The sequence below is a fragment of the Tiliqua scincoides genome, chromosome 5 (assembly GCF_035046505.1).
Source record: "Tiliqua scincoides isolate rTilSci1 chromosome 5, rTilSci1.hap2, whole genome shotgun sequence".
In the NCBI taxonomy this organism is placed as follows: domain Eukaryota; kingdom Metazoa; phylum Chordata; class Lepidosauria; order Squamata; family Scincidae; genus Tiliqua; species Tiliqua scincoides.
The window spans coordinates 115,268,653-115,287,955 of NC_089825.1; the positions used below are offsets into that span (position 1 = coordinate 115,268,653).

Sequence of the window (19,303 nt, forward strand, 5' to 3'; positions counted from 1 at the left end):
TGACATGCTTTCTAAGAGATTCGCCTTGAAGGTTTGAATATCTGTATTGTACAAAATCTAACTATTCCTTCAGTTCTGTACCCAAAAACTACCAGCAAATCCTGTCTTTGGCATTTGCTTTGAAGAAGATCAATGAAAGCCCCAAGATCTTACCAAATGTCAGCCTGAGGTTCCAAATTTATGACAGTTACACAAATGCAAGGATGACCTACCTGAACACCCTGAAGCTTCTATCCACCTGGGAAAAGATTGTCCCTAATTTCAAGTGTGACCAGCAAAAGAATCTGATCGCTGTCATCGGGGATGTAACTCTGAGATCTCCCTTCACATGGCTAGTATCTTAGGCATCTATAAGATTCCACAGGTACATTGAGTCTGTTGGCTGTAAACCTTTTCCGAGACTGATATAATTTTCATCCTCCTACTATATCCTCAGAATATTTATGGGTCTACCTGGAAAAGAGACTGAGCAATGCAGATAGATACGTACCCAACACAAAAAAAAAATAAAAATAAAAAATAGATCTTTCTATTTTTCAGGAAAAGAATTGTGATGAAGAAAGCACTACTAGAATTGTTTTCACTCCAGGCATTTCAGAAGGGTTGTGTATATGTTTGACTTGAACAGTTGCAGGGGATATCATCTTGTTGAAGATGCTATGGATGGTGTCCTGCTCAGGAATGGTATCAGTCCAGCCAACTGATTACTAGCTTGTTTGATGGTTCATACTGCCCTTTGGTCCAAAGCAAAAATGAAATACCCCGAGAGAAATTACAGCATAATTTCAGAGAGGGCCAGTGCATTTTCAATGCAATCATGAAAAGCTACTGGACATTTGTTATGATACCATAGTGCAGTGTTTCTCAAACTGTGGGTCAGGACCCAGTAGGTGGGGCACGGGTCAATTTCAGGCAGGTCCCCCATTCATTTCATTGTGCATTTTATTTGATGTTAGACTTGATGCTACCATGATATGTGACTGCATTTGGGAAAATGTTACAGATCTGTACTTTGAAGAGGCTACTGTCTATATGCTTTTAACAATGATAGTCAATGGGGCTTACTCCCAGATAAATGTAGATAGGAATGTTTTCTTTGGGATGTTTGGGGAATATTTTTTTAAATAGATCAGCAACTGCTTGGGAGGGTTAGGAGGGTTCTTTAGTTTAAATAAATTGCTAATCTTATACTTATTGTAAGCTTTTAATTTACTTACTTGATTGATTTTGTTAAATGGAGGGTGTTAACAATTTTCCTGCTTGATGATGCCACTTCCAGCCACTTCCAGGTGAATGACATCACTTCCGGTGGGTCCCTACAGATTGCCTTTGTAAAAAACAAGGTCCCGGAACTAAAAAGTTTGAGAACCACTGCCATAGTGGTTTGATGTTTGCTCCTGCTTCCCAAGATGATAGGTAATATAGCCGTTTGATCAAACAGCGTGACATGACCGAGAAGGAAATTCAGAACGAAATCATATCGAGGAATAAATTATTTGCACTTGCACATAGAGAAGAAAAAAATAGTTCATGAACAGATGATAATTAGGTACAATGTAGTCATAATAAACTTGCCTCCATGATTACTGTGATGCTTACTCACAACCAACTTTTGGTTGATATGATCGGGACCGGCCCATCCATGAAGCCAACTTCGGCTTAGGCATCAGATTGGAAGGGATGCCCAGTTCTGTCCACATGCTTGTCTTCACTCATCCTCCACTTTTTTCCATTCTTGGAGTTTGAAAAGGAAGGGGGGAGGGAAGCAGAAGTGTGATGGACAAGAGAGAAGTGGGGTAGAGTGACAGAGAAGCAGAAGCTGGCACACCACCAGCTGAAGAAGGGGACCTTGAGTCAGCCCTGGATATAATCACAGGACTATAACAACAAGTTGAATGACTCTGCAAGAATCTATAATGAATCCGTAATGTAAGAATGAATATGTCAGAACCTGTAAGCAAAGTACTGTGACAAAAACCACACAAATCAAAAAAGGGCTGGGGTATATATAGTAGGGGTGTCAGGCGGGCTGCGGGAGAAGGCAGCTTCTGCTTGGGGATGGTCCCAGTCTGGAGCCTTTTAGGAGGCCTCAGAGGGAGGGGGTTAAGTCACCTTGGTCCTCCTCCCTGGCATAGCCCTTGAGACTGTGTCCTAGGCAGGAGCTGTTGGAGACACAGCCTTCTGCCTCTCCAGTTCTGGCTTTCTGCCCTCATCATGGGCCTCCTGTCAGTTATATAGGCTGCTTCCAGCCCCATCCCTTCCTTACTGGGAAAGGCATCAAAGGGACCCTGCCAGGGCCTCTCTTCCTGGTGTTACCTCCCTTGTCTCTCCCTCCTCCCTGACCTCTTACTGGGTCAGGTCCTTCAGGCCTCCCACCTTCTCCCCAACACCAGGTGCTCCAGTCAGGGAGAGTTGCCCTGTCAGCAGGCCTCTCCCCATAAGCTGTGGATATGGGAAGCTGTCAGGCAGACTTGCCTGAGCCAGGCAGCTCCCACTCTTGCCTGGCCAAGCTGCCTTCCCCTTGTACCTCCTTGGACCCCTTGCAAGGTAAGTCTGGGTCTGGCGGGGAGGAGGGCACCCTGACATATATATACATATTCATATTCATTCTTACATATAATTTTCAACGGACTTCAACTGACTTTCATCTCAGCAGATATTGCAGATGATAATTAACCACCTGGTCTGCCCCTCCTTGTGAAAAAATAAATGGCTTCTCCTTTAATTGCATATTTTGTATTAACTCCAGTTAAAGGATGTTTAAACCCACCTTCCTTCCTTCCTTCCTTCCTTCCTTCCTTCCTTCCTTCCTTCCTTCTACCAAATGGTTTCCCATTTACTGAATGGGAAACTGGATGTTATGAGGGCCAATGTTACTAATGGAAACATGGTATGCTCTGTCAGATATCTCCCATATAAAAACACATATGTTGGCAACCTTCAGTCTCGAAAGACTATGGTATCGCGCTCTGAAAGGTGGTTCTGGAACAGCGTCTAGTGTGGCTGAAAAGGCCAAATCGGGAGTGACAATCCCTTCCACACTGGGAGCAAGTGCAGTCTGTCCCTTGTCTGTCTCCCTGGCTATGGGCCTTCGTTCTTTGCCTCTTAGCCTCAGACTGTTTCTTCAAACTGGGAAAGGCCATGCTGCACAGCCTGTCTCCAAGCGGGCCGCTCAGAGGCCAGGGTTTCCCACTTGTTGAGGTCCACTCCTAAAGGCCTTCAGATCCCTCTTGCAGATGTCCTTGTATCGCAGCTGTGGTCTACCTGTAGGGCGCTTTCCTTGCATGAGTTCTCCATAGAGGAGATCCTTTGGGATCCTTTGGGATAATAATATGTTTTATTTCAGCAGTTCAGCTGGCTTTCATTTCAGGAGATATTTCCAATTATTATTAACCAGCCACTCTGCCACTCTTTCTGAAGAAGAAATGATTTCTCCTTCTCTTTAGATTGCATATTGTGTACTAACTCCAGTGAAAGATGTTAAAACCCACCTCCCTTCCTTCTACTGAACGGTCCCCATGAAGAACATCAGTTCAAAGGGGATCATCCACCTTCTTCAGCATTTCCAGTGGACGTGGACTGGGATCATAACAGCAGATTATGAAAATGGAGAGAGGTTTGTACAGACTTTGATGCCATGTCTTTCCCAGCATGGAATCTGCACAGCCCTCAGTGAAAAAATGCCAGCCTTATCCCAAATCACAGATAAGATGACCTCGTTTGACATCATCCAGCCCAAGGCCATTTCTCTAGCCAGTACCGATGTCAAAGTGTATGTTGTCAATGCAAAGGCCTCAAACTATGACATGTCTGACATGGGTGATATATCTCTCTTCCATCTTAGAAGGTGTAGCTGACATTCCAAGTATTTCTGATAGCAAAGTGTGGGTTATGACGGCCCAGTGGGATTTCTCATTCCAAACTATGCACAGAGGCTTTGATATACAAGTCTTTGACGGTTCCTTGTCTTTTGCAATTCACTCCAATGAAGTTGAGAAGTTTCCAACATTCCTTCAGAGTCTTCATCCTGATTTGCAGAAAGAAGACAATTTTCTCAAGGTCTTCTGGGAAAAGGCATTTGATTGCTCACTTGCTGATGCCAGTGAGGACAAGGATATTTGCAATGGGCATGAGAAGTTGGAGAGTCTCTGTTAAAGTAGCAGCCCCAGGCCTGCTGGTAATTTGCAGGCTGGATAGAACCAGGCCCTGATGTCTTGGCCTGACTGAGCATAGCATCATGGGAGTGTCTGATGCAACACCAAGGCAGCAGGGACTGTCACCTGGTATGTCACCCCACAGTGACTCAGCATATCAGCAGATAATGGCTCGCTCTGATTGGCTGAAGCCAGTATATACTCCAGCCAGGGCAAGCTCCCGTGTGGGAGATGCAGAGTGGATTCTGTGCCGAAGGCTACGTCAGTGTGTTTCATGACTCGTGTGCTACTGGACTGTTTGCTTATCAAGTCTGCCTTGATCTGTATATACTGTACATAGTAAAGGACATTTGGTGGAGGACATCTGCCGTGTGTCGTCTTCATTCCCAGGAGTGCTGCGGTGTGGCCTTGGGAGATAGTCATGCTAAGTGTTGGGCTGCTAGCTCACTGCAACAGTCTCCCTGGGACTCTCATGGAAATGAGCATGACTGGCCAAAGTTACAGCATCTTCAATGTGGTCTTTGCCATAGCACATGCTTTGCATAACATGTACACAGCCAAGTCAAATTCCAGAGCAATTGTTGACCAAAGAAGATGGAATCCCTCAAATCTGCAACCTTGGCAGGTAACATTTTACATCCAGATCTATTGTCTTGTGATTAATATTCTACAGGAGAGACACACTGCATCCCATATACACTTATACATGCCTTTCTTTACGTCTTAAAAGCTTTTTTGTTTGTTTTAAAAACTTTCATCTTGATAGGCTGCATCCATGGAGCCTATCAGGAGATAAATAAAACAGATTTCTTTTCTGTCTTAAAATCAGTCTTTTCCTCTTTCTTTCTATCTTCATTTTTTCTGAAGGAACATCTCATTTAACAACAATGCTGGGGACACAGTGTCTTTTGATGACAATGGTGAATTGCTGACTGAATTTGATATTGTGAACTGGGTCACCTTCCCAAATCAAACCTTCTCAAAAGTCAAAGTAGGAAGGATGGGTCCACAGGCTTTACCAATGCAGAAGTTCAGCATTAATCAGGAGGCCATCACATGGCACAGCAACTTCAATCAGGTGACAAATATAGTTTTGAAGATAAATGTGAAACATAAGCTCTACTTCCCAGTTAAATGGCTTCTGTTCTATAGGCAAAATGACTGGTCAACATATTTTAACTATGACGAAAACTTGGCCCTCCATGAGTATTTTTGATATTGTACAAATTTTGTATTATATAATAACAATTTTTACATTTCTCCTTTATCACTGAATGCTGAAAAAATGCAGGCTGCAAGAGTAATCTTGACTGCAGCATTTCACCTCTTTGTACTATGTTCCCATGCAAAATAACATGTGTGCATCTTAGTGGGAGTTTATTTTTCACTCTTGGTGGCCAATCTGAAAATTTCCCACCAAGAAGAATTCCCCTGTCTTCAGGCAGGCTCATGGTCCAGCCCTAATAGGATTGGAACTAGTGTTCCAGCCAAATAAGGCCCTTTATAGCTATCACAAAGAACAACATATCATTCCCAGTGGCCTGGTCACTACACTAAGTAATGAGTGGCCAAATCCATACGTTAGTGGGCCGACCACCTCTTCTGGCATCTGCAAGTCAGTGGGGGTGGGTAGAAGAGAGGCCAAGTGGTGGAGGACATCTCCATACTCCTCCACGCTCTCACTGTATTATTATTATTAACAGTATTTATTTACCGCTTTTCAACAGAAAGTTCACAAAGAGGTTTACAGAGAAAAATCAAATATCTAATGGTTTCCTGTCCCAAGAGGGCTCACAATCTAAAAAGATGCAAAAAAAAAGCACCAGCAGACAGCCACTAGAACAGACAGTGCTGGGGTGAAGAGGGCCAGTTACTCTCCCTCTGCTAAATAAAAGAGGAGCACCCACTTGAAAAAGTGCCTCTTACCCAATTAGCAGGGGTAGGTGACTCATTAGTTCTCTTATAGTGAGGTATACCAACAATGTCAGCTTGGCTTGACGTCTACACATCTCCCCTCCAAGGGCATGACTGAATTGTTCCTGCAGAGTACTTCAGGTGTGTGACAGCTCAGCCACTGGACCACATATCCCACCCATGGAGACATTCATTTCAAAATTATCCCACTCATTTTTGAAACCAGTTTTTTTGACTCCTAAGTTAAATGTTTTCACTTTCGAAAGCTTAATTCATCATCCCAATGCTAAACCCCCAAAATCACTTAGGTTATGATCCCTTTCAAGGAGTTCTAAACCTGATCTTTCTTTTATGTAATGTTGGTGTTCAATTGCTTTGTTCAGCATTTAGCAGAGACATATACCGTCTCCGTTCACGATAGGTGCTGCCTGTGGCCGTGTGCAATGACAACTGCTTTCCAGGTTACAGGAGAAAAAAGAAAGAGGGAGCGCCATTTTGTTGCTACAGCTGTGTTCCATGTCCAGATGGAAAGATTTCAGACCACAAAGGTAGAAGACACAATATTGTGAATAATACATTGTATAATATCTTCTGTTGGTTTTGAAGGGCAAAGCCCTTGTCCAAAGTAATTTAGAACAAATCATCAAATGAAGGGGGGATATGTCTCTTATTAATGATTAAGGGACTGATATATCTGTCTTACTTTTCAGATGTGGATGACTGCTTCAAAAGCCCAGAAGAGCAATTTCCCAGCAAGGCCAAAGACCACTGCCTTCCCAAAGCCCTACATTTCCTCTCTTTCACAGAACCTTTGGGCATTGCTTTAGTTTTGTTCACTTTTTGTTTTTCACTGCTCACAGCTTTGGTGCTTGGAATTTTCACCAATAACCAGAACACTCCCATCATCAAAGGCAACAACTGCAACCTCACTTACTTTCTATTTATTTTCCTCTTGCTCTGCTTTTTCTGTTCCTTACTATTCATTGACCAGCCTCAGACGTTGTCCTTCTATTTACGACAGACATCTTTTGATATCATCTTCTCAGTGGCTGTTTCTTGTGTTTTGGCCAAAACCGTCACTGTGGTTCTGGCTTTCATGACCACAAAACCAGGGTCCAGGATGAGGAAATGGGTGGGGAAAAGACTGTCAAATTTGATACTTTTGGGTGGCTCCCTAGTTCAAGCCACTATTTGTATTGTCTGGCTATGTACTGCCCCTCCATTCCCAGATTTGGACAAACATTCTCTGAATGAAGAAGTCATAGTGGAATGCAACAAATGTTTTGTTACCATGTTTTATTGTGTCCTGGTTTACCTGGGATTTCTGGCTTTTGTCAGCTTTGCTGTAGCTTTCCTAGCCAGGAAGTTGCTGGACAGTTTCAATGAAGCCAAGTTCATCACTTTCAGCATGCTCGTGTTTTGCAGTGTTTGGTTGACCTTTGTTCCATCTTACCTGAGTACCAAGGGAAAATCCATGGTGTCTGTGGAGATCTTCTCCATCTTGACCTCTAGTGCTGGGTTACTGGGTTGTATCTTTTTCCCCAAATGTTATATCATTATCTTGAGGCCTGAGTTAAATAGCAAAGACCAGTTAACAAGGAGACATTAGTGAGAAGCTAAGAGCTTTGGGTACTTTGACTAGTGATAACATAAGTGTTTGTGTCCTTTCTTTGGTTCTATTTTTAAGGAGTGTGCTTGTCTGGAAGGAAAAACTGAGAAATTATAAGTCCAGTGACTGGATTTATAAGTGACTGGTCTGTCATTTCTGGTGTGTTCTTAGTTCTGCATTCAGTTCTAATTTTCCATTAGCTTCAATCCGGGAACTGAGCTGATAAAATGTAAAAGCTGTGTTATATCCAAAGTCACATGCCAAGAAGGCGAAATCACAGATCGTGATGAAGTCAGATATTCTTTCTGGTGTTTGAGCGATTATAGAATAAATACAAAAGTAATAACATTTTATATTTACTGGTCTTTCCAAAGGAATTCCAGGGCTGGTGGTTTTTGCTCCTCTCCCCATTCAAAAAGGAAGGAGGAATGAAGAAGCTGCATTATTGGAAAGAAACAACTTGTCCAGCTATGGTCTATTTGGTTCCCAAACGTTTTAGCACCAGGATCCACTTTTTAAAACACTTTATCGGGACCCACCTAGCATGATGAGACTTTTAAAAAGGTGATCTAGAAAGAAATTATTTATTTATTTATAAATAATGATGATCAGAAAAAGACCCCCAAGACTTTATTTATATTTACACATGCTTGCAAACTGCTGGAGTTGAGCTCTTTGCAAGGCAATTAGCAGCTACAGTACTTTCAGTTTTGCGTCAGGGCTCGAGGCGATTAGTTATCTGATCCTTCCATCACCCTTTGGTGACCCACCAAAAATCAGGTTGCAACCCACCAATGGGTTCCAACCCACAGTTTGGGAACCACTGGTCTATTGCATTTTTAGGGTGCTTCCCTAAAAAGTTCTTACATTCAATTTTATTTTATCTTTAGTATAGTTTTCCTCTAGTAAGTCATATGATTGCTATATACTATGTGATCATTATGCTGCAAAAAAGAAAAGAAAAACCTCAATAAACTGTATGATTAAACAGTGTGCTTATTTCCAATATGTTTGATGCTACTGCCATCTCCTGACAGTGTCTTTCTGCTGTCTACATTGGAAAATGTCTGTGGCCGAAAATCTGACATTAAAAAAAGGAACAAGTCATCACTCGTATAACACTGTTTCCTACTTTATAGAACTATATAGAATTGCTATAGCACAGTGTTTCTCAAACTGTGGGTTGGGTCCCACTAGGTGGGTCATGAGCCAATTTCAGGTCAGTTCCCATTCGTTTCAAAATTTTATTTTTAATATATTAGACTTGATGCTCCCTGGCATGTGATTGCATTTGGGGAAATATTACAGACCTGTACTTTTAACAGGCTAATCTGTATATGTTTTTAACAATGATAGTCAATGGGACTTACTCCTGGGCAAGTGTGGGTAGGATTGCAGCCTAGGATTGTTAAAAATGTTCCTGCTTGATGATGTCACTTCTGGTCATGACATCACTTCTGGTGGGTCCTGGCAGATTCTCATTCTAAAAAGTGGGTCCCAGTGCTAAATGTGTGAGAACCACTGGTATAGCACATTTTGTCTTCAGTGTAATTTCTACAGTAGTATATAAAAGAAAAGGGTTAAAATAAATAAAACAATCAACAGTTTCGTGCAAGGAAGTATAACTGTCTGTGCTGTTCCTTCACTCATTGGGAAGTGTGTATTCTGGCTAGCACTGTGGCAATGAGATAAATGAAATCTATCTAGAATGAGACTAACTGCTTGTTTCAGGAATGCTTTCAATGAGGAAACAGCAAGCAAGGCAATTTTCCCTGAATGTTGTCCTGAGCAAGAAGTTCCCAAGGGTCAGTGGCATTCCTCAGCACTGTGTCATAGAGGGGTACACCTCCAGGGGCATACCTCCATGTAGAGGTGCCATCCTCTGCACCTACTGCCTCCTCCCACTAGATATTCTGAAGGCTATGGAGGCCATACATGGCTTCCTTGGCCCTCAGAAGGCTTTCTAAGGCCTTATGGAGGCCAAAAATAATCAATTCCAGTTCACGGCTGAAAACCATAAGTGATTATTTTCAGCCTCCCTGGCTCTGAGAATGCTTCGGGGGCAGATGAATGCCACCCCTAGGTATTTACCACCCTGAATCATGTGCCCTCCCGGACCCCCCTGACAGGTACGCCACTGCCAAGGCTGAGTCATAACCAATCACCTTCTATCACTGTCACATGGGAAGGAATGCCTGTCTCTGGTGCCAACACACTTCATGCCCATGTTTTTGGGCCTCAGTTATCTGTATATTTGCCCTCTGCCCATTAAATGACTTTTGTAGTATAGCAGACGTTCTTGTAGCACAAGTGTTTCTTGTTTAACAATCTTGCTTCACTCAAGAGCCAATCAGGCTGCACTCTACAGAGTGACTAACAGGAAGCAGAACCTCTTGCAATCTGCTTTCTACAAATGTAATTTAATGGGCATACAGGGGGCATGGGGGTGCTATTTATATAGTGTTCTCCTGTACCCATGGTTTCCAGTATCTGTGGGGGGGGGGCAGAAACACATTCCCAGTGGATACTATGGTGTGCCCATACTTCTGTGCCATTTACAACTGGAGGATGCTGAGAGGGAGACATTGGTAAGGAACACATCAATGAGGAGACAGGGCTAGCCAGCAGTCTCCTATTTTCACTCCACCTTGGTAGAAAATACCCAACTTTAGAGGGATGGAATAATTTACACTGAGTTTTGACAAACATGTTTCCCTTCCCTCTTCTAGTGAAATTAAAAATATGAAGTCACACAGCATGATACTCTGGGGGAATGCTTTGGAAAGATGTAATCTTCTCAAATTGCTATGATTCATACCCACATATAGTATCTAAGGTAACAGGCAGCATTAATGACACATTTAGTATTATGTCCTTGGGAGATACAGAGTGGGGGTGAGAGACAGCGAAGAGACTGAGCTACCCATGACTCTTGGCAGTTTCTTTGAATCAAAATCCAGCCAGAGCCACTGAAGGACAGAGGTTCTATGCAGACTGATTATGAATGATACTGTAGGTAGAAAGTGGAGGTTCTGAGCCATGGTTTTCCATGAAATAGCAGAAACATTAATGCTGCAGCTTCTCCTTCTGTGGTTGCAGCTGCCCTCAATTCAAGGCAAGGTTGGCACCGTGATGTGTTGTGTGGCTGAACCCTTCCAGCTGCCGTACAAGTATTACCAGTCAGGGGATCTGCTCATCGGAGCGATGGTCACGTATTTTGGCAGCACAGTGAATGAAATGTCCTTCAGAGAACACCCCAAAGGAAACTTTACAGAGGATCTTCTGTAAGCAAATCCTTTATTCTTTTCCACCACATACAATTAGACTGGGCTATGTTCAACACAAGCAGTAGCGCATATCAAAAATGAGTCAGATTTTTCCTTTGCTCAATCCCTTCCCTACCATTCTCTCTTTTGACTATAGTCCTCTGGTGGCTTTGTCAGATTATTCCATACCTTTCACCATTCCCTGTCTATTTCATTGTCACCTTCCCTCTCTGGTCAATTTCTAGCCTCTGTATCTGGTTCCACATAAAAGTGAAGGGTTTTACTTTCTACCCTATAATCAGCCACTCACATTTAGGCTGCAATCCTATCCATACTTACCTGGGAGTAAGCCCCATTTACTAATGTGCAAACATGCATGGAATTTGGCTCCAAACATGTTTGATAAAATAGTCTCATATGAATGCAATATTATTATCAAATCACAACCAGCTTCTTTTATTTTGACTTTTACCTATGAGCCTGTGTCCTTTATGAAAAACATTGTTAACAGTGACTGTAAAGGAACAGCACAATTCTATGCATGTCTATTTTGAAGTATGTGTATGTGCAACCTCCTGATTTTAGAATTCCGGTGGCACATGAATTAGTGCGCCACCGGCGTTTGCCCTGCCCCTGCACGAGGCACAGGAAGGGCCAGCCCCGCAGCCTATTGGCTGGGGGCTAATTGGATTGAGGCCACATGCAGGCTGCATGGGAGAGCCTGCTCAGTCTGGACCAGGCAGCGATCACCCGTTGAACATAGATTTCACACAAAGAGTATCTGTGTGCTTTTTAAAGGACATTTTCTCAATCACATAGTTCATGAAGGGTTGAATATCTATGCTCCATGTTTTGCAATTCTCTTTTAGCGCGACGCCAAAGACGTACCAGCATATCCTGTCCTTGGTATTTGCTGTTAAAGAAATAAATGAAAACTCCAAAATCTTACCCAATGTCAGCCTGGGGTTCCATATCCATGACAGTTATTTAAATGCAAGGATGACTCATCAGAACACGCTGAAGCTTCTTTCCAGCGGGCAACAGATTGTCCCCAACTTCAAATGTGACCAGCAGAATAATCTGATCGCTGTCATCGGGGGACGTAGTTCAGACACCTCCCTTCACTTGGCCACCATCTTAGGCATTTACAAAATTCCACAGGTGGGGTACAGTATGGATCATGAATCATGCACAACTTTGACAATATAATGTAATAGATTGTCACGCCTCCTTCCCACCTCCCCCCATGCCTCCACTCACCTCTCTGCTACCCGGCAGTCTTCACAACCACTGAGCCGTGGAGAACTGGTGATCCACCAGCGCCAAACTAGCTGGACCAGCACTGAGGGCCATGAACGTGCTTTATGGCACATTTGCAACACTCTCCACCAGTGGAGCGCTGATGATGAAAGTTCAGGATTGGGCTCTCTCAGTGCTTATAGGTCAGCAGGGAGTTGGCAGACAAAGGGGGGCAGATTAAGGCTAAGAAGGGTGTGGTATTGATAGCAGCCGCCGCACTGCCATCCTATCCCACTCCCTGGCCTCAATCTACCTTCCTGGGTCCACTTGGAATTTTGGACAGAGTCACCCAACATTCTGTTGTTGCAAAAGGCCCATATGATTCAGCCATAAGAGAAATACGTTCCATGTTTTTTATTATTATTATTATTATTATTATTATTATTATTATTATTAATAATAATAATAATAATAATAATAATAATAATAATAATAATAATAATAATAATAATAATTATAATTATTATAATTATAATTATTATAATTATTATAATAATAATATTATTATTTCATTGACTTTTATCCCAGCAGATATTTGAGATTATTTGTGATGTTTGGTTGTGAAAATAAATTTATTTTCTTTTGCTTTTTTGGCTTAGATTGCCTATTCAGTATTAGCTCCAGTGACAAACGTTAAAATGCAACTTCCTTCTTTTTATCGAATGGTCCCCAACGAGTCATATTCCTATAGAGGGATTGCTGACCTACTTCTGAATTTTCAGTGGACGTGGATTGGGATCATTGCATCAGATGATGAGAATGGAGAGAAATTTCTGCAAACTTTGGAGCTGATGCTTTCTGAGCATGGAATCTGCATAGCTCATATGGAAAAAACACCAGAAATATCCCAAGCTTTTGAAACCATGAGTTCATTTATACCATCCCATGCCAAAGCCAAGTCTCTAGTCAGCTCCAACATCACAGTATATGTTGTAAATGCAAGACCTGTGATCATAACGTATTTGGCATGGAAGGTATATATTTCCACAGTGATAGAAGATGCAGACAATATTGCAAATATGACTACAGGTAAAGTGTGGATTATGACCGCCCAATGGGATTTCTCATTGCAAACGATGCTTAGGGCTTTTAATATAAAGTTTTTTGATGGTGCTTTGTCTTTTGCCATTCACTCCAATGAAGTGCAGGGATTTCCAGAATTCCTACACAGCCTACAACCTAACAGGCCCAAAGGAGATGGTTTTCTCAGAGACTTCTGGGAAGATGCATTTGACTGCTTATTTTCTGATTCTCTTGAAGACGAGAAGGGCAAAGCTATTTGCACTGGGCAAGAGAAGCTGGAGAGGATCCCTGGGATTTTTTTTGAAATGAGCATGACTGGTCAAAGCTACAGCATCTACAATTCAGTCCATGCCATAGCACGTTCTTTACATAGGTTGTTCTCATCTAGGCCAAAGCTCATAACAAATTTGAACAGAGATCGATTGGAGACTTCAAATTTGCAACCATGGCAGGTAATGTTTTGCATTCAAAGCAATTCAGGGCCCAATCCTATCCAACTTTCCAGCCTCGATGCAACCTCAATGAAGGCCTGATGTAGGCAAAAAAACATTCTCTGACCTTGAGGAGGCCTCCATAATTGTCCCACTGTGGCAGGATGCAGCACATGCCCCATGGGCAGAGCTACATCAGTGCTGAAAATTTGGATGGGATATGGCCCTCATATGTTATAGTTGTTATAATGGACAATGGCATTCTTCACCAATATTTTTTTTTCCTTTTCCTTAAAAAAAAAAAAATCCTTTAATCTCCTCAGAGCTCAGGTATCTTCCCTTTTCTAATGCTGAGGTCAACATAAGTTCACTAGTTAAGGTTGAATTTATAGTTAGGCTCTGTAGGAGACTATGGGCCCAATCCTATCCAATTCTCCAGCACCGGTGCAGCCACAATGCAGCCCCAAGGTAAAGGAACAAGTGCTCCCATACCTTAAGGAGGCCTCTGTGACTGCCTCCCTACCACAGGATGCAGTGCATGACCCTTTGGCACAGCTACACTGGCACTGGAAAATTGGATAGGATTGGGCCCTATAGTGTCTCTAGTATTCTATGGGTTTCTCCTTTACAGTGACTGCTCCATGGGACAAAAAGCACCAATACTTTGCAGACCCATTGGGCCGAAAATTGTTCAGTTTGAAATAGTCCACGTGAAATAGTTGCCCAGAGTTAAATAATTCTGAAAAATGGTTATGTTCCTTTGTCATTTTAACTCATCATGAATATTTTTAGGACACATTAAACATTTGGAAGTAGTCCAGGATGGATTACTGACACCTTATTTCATTATTATGACATACTGAATTGGCAAGTGACTGGAATAAATCTGCTAACATATAGGAATATGTTATAGAAATAAGAGGATCAGAAAGTTGTACTATTTTATTAGTTGCATAGAAGTATGGATTTATTCAATAGATTTGTTCAAGTCCATTATTACCAAGTAATATACAGTGGTGCCTCACAAGACGAAAGCATTTTTGTGATTTTTTGGTGACTCGCAATACGAATTTTTCTATGGCTGTGCTTCGCAAGACAAATTTTTTTGCATTTTTTTTATTTGTTTTAAATCGCACAACCATTAATACCCAGGTCATGTTTAAAAAGTTGAAGTTTTGTGCTTGAAATTTTTGAAATCCTCTGTACAGTATGTATGCCTTTAAAGAGCACTTAATAAACACTTTGTAAACCAAATTTGACTTTGCTCTGACTGTTTTTGCCCATAGGAACGCATTAATTAAATTTCAATGCATTCCTATGGGAAACCGCAGTTCGCAAGACGAAATTTTCGCAATACGAAATGACTCGCGGAACAAATTAATTTCGTCTTGCGAGGCACCACTGTAGTTGTTACTGATTTGTTACTTGAAATAAAGAGACAAAGTGTTACCTATTAAGTATTTGCAAACTGTTCAACAGCAGATCTCTAGAGCAGGGGTGTCAAACTCATTTCTTATAGCAGGTCGAATAGCATTCATGTTGCCTGCTGAGGGCCGGAGATGATGTCATTAGGCAGGAAGTGATGTCATTAAGCAAGTCATGACCAAAAATAAGCACTTTTTCTCACTTTGGAACTCATTAGCTGCAAATGACAGAAGAGAAAATATGCAAATCTTGATCATATTTCAAGATAAGGGAGGGCCCAATTATCATGCTGGGAGCCCTTTCAGCAGTGCCACCTCAGCACTGCTCAGCAGCTGAGAGCTTGAGGCCCATATGAAAAGCTTTAGCGGGCTGCATCTGGCCCCCGGGCCTTATGCTTGACACCCCTGTTCTAGAGTAAGCCTATTTAGGATATGTAAGCAAAATAAAACAATTCAAAGGACTGAATCCTTGCAAATATTAAAGTGAAGCATTAAAAAACTGTCTCCTCATCAATTTTCCTCTCTGAATCTAGCTACACTCTTTCCTTTCGAGCATCTCATTTAACAATAGTGCTGGAGACCTGGTGACTTTTGACGAGAATGGTGAATTAGGTACTGGATACGACATTATAAACTGGGTGACTTTCCCAAACGGTTCCATCTCAAAAGTGAAAGTGGGAAGGCTAATTCCTCTGGCTCTTCTAGGCCGAGAGTTTCTCATCAATGAGAAGACCATCACATGGCACCGCATGTTTAACAAGGTATGATTAGAGTTGCATTTCACAGAACAGGGTAACATAAATTGTTTCAGGACTGACACTTGACAACACCACCTTGCAGATGAGTTTTGGTCAGTAGCAATACTAGCTGGTTCAAGCCGTTTGGTCACCGTCACTTTGATTCCAGTCCTATTCATACATACTCAGAAGTATGTGCTATTATAGTCAATGGGGCTTACTCCCAAGTAAGTGTGGATAAGATTGCAGCCCTGGTTATTGTAGTGTATCAGGATGACAGTGAAATTTCAATTACAGCTGCCATGTGGTGATCATTCAGTCTGAATGATCCTAACAGTTATATGGGGGAGAATAAAAAATTTCTATTCCTTTTTCTCCACCCCATACATTATTTTATAAAACTCCATGGCCTGCACAGAAAGATATTCTCAATCCCTGATCAGGAAAAATTCCCTACTTCCCATTTTTTACTTTTTATTTTATTTTAGGAGGGAGGGATGGGGATTAGATGTGGTGATGGCATCTGGCCTAGACGCCTTTAAAAGGGGATTGGACAAGTTTCTGGAGGAAAAATCCATTATGCATTACAAGCCATGATGTGTATGTGCAACCTCCTGATTTTAGAAATGGGCTATCTCAGGATGCCAGGTGCAAGGGAGGGCACCAGGATGAGGTTATCAGGTGTGCTCCCTGGGGCATTTGGTGGGCCGCTGTGAGATACAGGAAGCTGGACTGGATGGGCCTATGGCCTGATTCAGTGGGGCTGTTCTTATGTTCTTAGTATCACTGCTGATGTAGAGGGCATCAGAAACCCAATGCGATTGATTCCCAACCTCTCCAAACCAGTCCCAAACTTTGAGTAAGGCAGAAAATATTCCCGGATCATTCAAACTGAATGGCAAGAGATTCAAAATGGATGAAATGCTACCCCTAAATGTAACTAGCAGCCTGATCTTAACTAGGGCTACACAACCTTTTATGATAGTAGAGCACAGTTCTGTTGTCATTCATGGCTCTACAGCATCACACTGCGTATGCCACTGACAGCCATCTTGGGGCTCCTGCCACATGCAGTGGTGTTGCCAGATGCCTATTAACACAACTGGCTACATCCAGCAGCAAAGGAAAAAGTGGACAGGAGTGGGCAGAATGGGGTGGGGATGGACAGAATGGGTGGGGATGGAAGGAACAGGGAGTTTCTGAGCAGGGAGGAGGCAGGTATAACAGGAAAGGCAGGGGGAGGAGCTTGGCAGTGTCACATAGAGGACACACTGGCATGTGTCAGGATCCTAACCCCATTCCCCTTCCTTTACACTCCTTTGACTTGCTGATGCAGACCTGAGAAGAACCATTGGGGCAGAAGAGGATTGTCCCTAAGTAAGGGAACAAATGCTATCTTCCTCAAGGAGTCCTCAAGAGTACTCTACCAGCATGGCTGCATTGGTAGGTGGGGATTTTCCTAAGATTGGGCTGAAATTTAGGGAATTCTCTGCCACAGGGTGTGATGATGTCCACTGGCTATAATGGGTTCAAAAGAAAATTAGCTCCTGGCTCCTTGTCAAGATGTTTATTGGCTAGCTCCAGATTCAGTCTGTTCCTAAATATTAATTGTGGGGAAGCAACTGCTGGACAGGGCTATTTGTCTATAAGCACAGGATATTGGATTAGGTCATTGGTCTGGTCAAGCAAAGTTTTCATTACATTATTGGGGTCAAAATTTGCCGATCAAGCAAAATTTGCCATTCAGGAAAGTGTCTTTGGCCTGTGGCAGTCCAATTCAAACTGCTTCTGGATAATTCCTGCAGTTCAGGCAGCTTGGAACTTGCTTATTGACAGCAGCGAGTGTGCCAGTCCCACCACATATGGCTGCAGACAACAGCTTAAGCTGTCTAGATAGCTGACCCAGACCTGATAGCACAGAGCTTCTATCATTTCTCTTGCAACTTGTTAGAACATGAGCCCTTTGGGGACAGGGAGCCGTTTGGTTATATGATTTCTTTCTGTAAACAACTTTGTGAACATTTTTTTCTTTAAAAAGTGGTATCATATTCATAATTAACTGATAGTAATAATAGGACTAATGACAACTAGAACTGAAGCACTTATTTGAGGGGATGGACCCGATCAGCAGATAACTGAATCTATGGATACAGGATCCATGGTTATGGGGAACCCCTTGTATATGGCAACACAGAGCTGATTTTGCAATTTAGCTGACCCATAGCACTGAGTTCCTATCACTTTTCTTGCATTGGATTGAGGACAACTAGAACTGAGGCTTTTATTTGGAAATGATTCTGTCCTCTTGAATGTTACTCACTTGATTCTAATTTAAAGCCAAATATTTTCTGTGAATAGGTGCTGCCCCGTGCTGTGTGTAATGACAATTGCTCTCCAGGTTACAGAAGAAAAAAGAAAGAGGGGGAGTCCTTTTGTTGTTATGATTGTGTTCCGTGCCCATCGGGGAAGATTTCAGACCGCAAGGGTAGGAGCAAGTTAAATGACTAATACACTCTATGATATCTTTCATTGCTTTTCCTTTGCTACTAGTTCAGTTCTCCCAGACAGAACAGCGATGATGAGAACCTAAGCATTTTGCGGAATTATGTTAAACAATTCTTTAACATTAGGTTATATAATGATGAAAGAATGTGAAGCAAGGAATAAACAGGCCGTTTTCACAGTAGAAGGAAGTAAGAAGTGGAGCCCCCGGGAATCTAAATTCAGACTGTGTTCTTTCTTTTTTTCCACTTGTTCATAATGATCTAGAATTAGGGGTCAACTGTGAGGTGGCTGTAGATGGCATAAAACTCTCTGGGGCAGTAAAAACCAAAACAGATTGTGAAAAGATGCTGTGGGAGGCAATCACAGAGACCACCTCGAAGTTCAAAAACTTTCATTCCCTTATCTTGGGGTACTACTCCAATTCCCCAATGGGTCCCCTTGGATCTACACCAGCTAATTCTCTGGCACAAGTTCATAGACAGTAGAAGAGGGGGAAGGGTAGAAAGTTTTATGGCAAATAGTTGTGTCTGCCTTTTTACCTCTGCTATAACACAGCATTACCATGCATTCCCCAATAAATACAGCCGACAACAGGTATGGGATTAAATGGGCCACTTTATTAACTTACAACAAGCGCAACAAGGCAAAATAGGAAACAATACCCAAACTAAGTGAGGGGTTCTAAATGGGGGAAACGGCCTAGCCGTCTACGTCCCCCAGTCTCATGGGGCGTCCACCCAACTCCAGGCATAGCTCAATTGTTATTAAGCCCGCCTTTCACTGTCGCCCAAAGAGGGTAAGCCAGCCAAACTACTCTGCCTTCAGGTCACCCCTGCAAGGCCCCAAAGTTCAGACCAGGGGCTAGCCAGCCTGCCTCCTCGAGCCGTTCAAGCATCCAAAGAGCGGTTCTGGCTCACCCCTGCCCTTGCTGGCTTAGATTG

General features: G+C 42.5%; 1 protein-coding gene across 1 annotated transcript in view; it reads left to right on the forward strand.

The window, feature by feature from the left end:
- The window catches only part of LOC136653306 (vomeronasal type-2 receptor 26-like), a 33,475-nt gene that overhangs the window by 6,012 nt on the left and 8,160 nt on the right, over nt 1-19,303 (forward strand). Inside the window, exons 3-6 of the mRNA XM_066630218.1 lie at nt 10,777-10,961; nt 11,813-12,104; nt 15,654-15,881; nt 18,216-18,342. Of these exons, the coding sequence (XP_066486315.1) occupies nt 10,777-10,961; nt 11,813-12,104; nt 15,654-15,881; nt 18,216-18,342 (832 nt within the window). The remainder of the gene's footprint in view (nt 1-10,776; nt 10,962-11,812; nt 12,105-15,653; nt 15,882-18,215; nt 18,343-19,303) is intronic.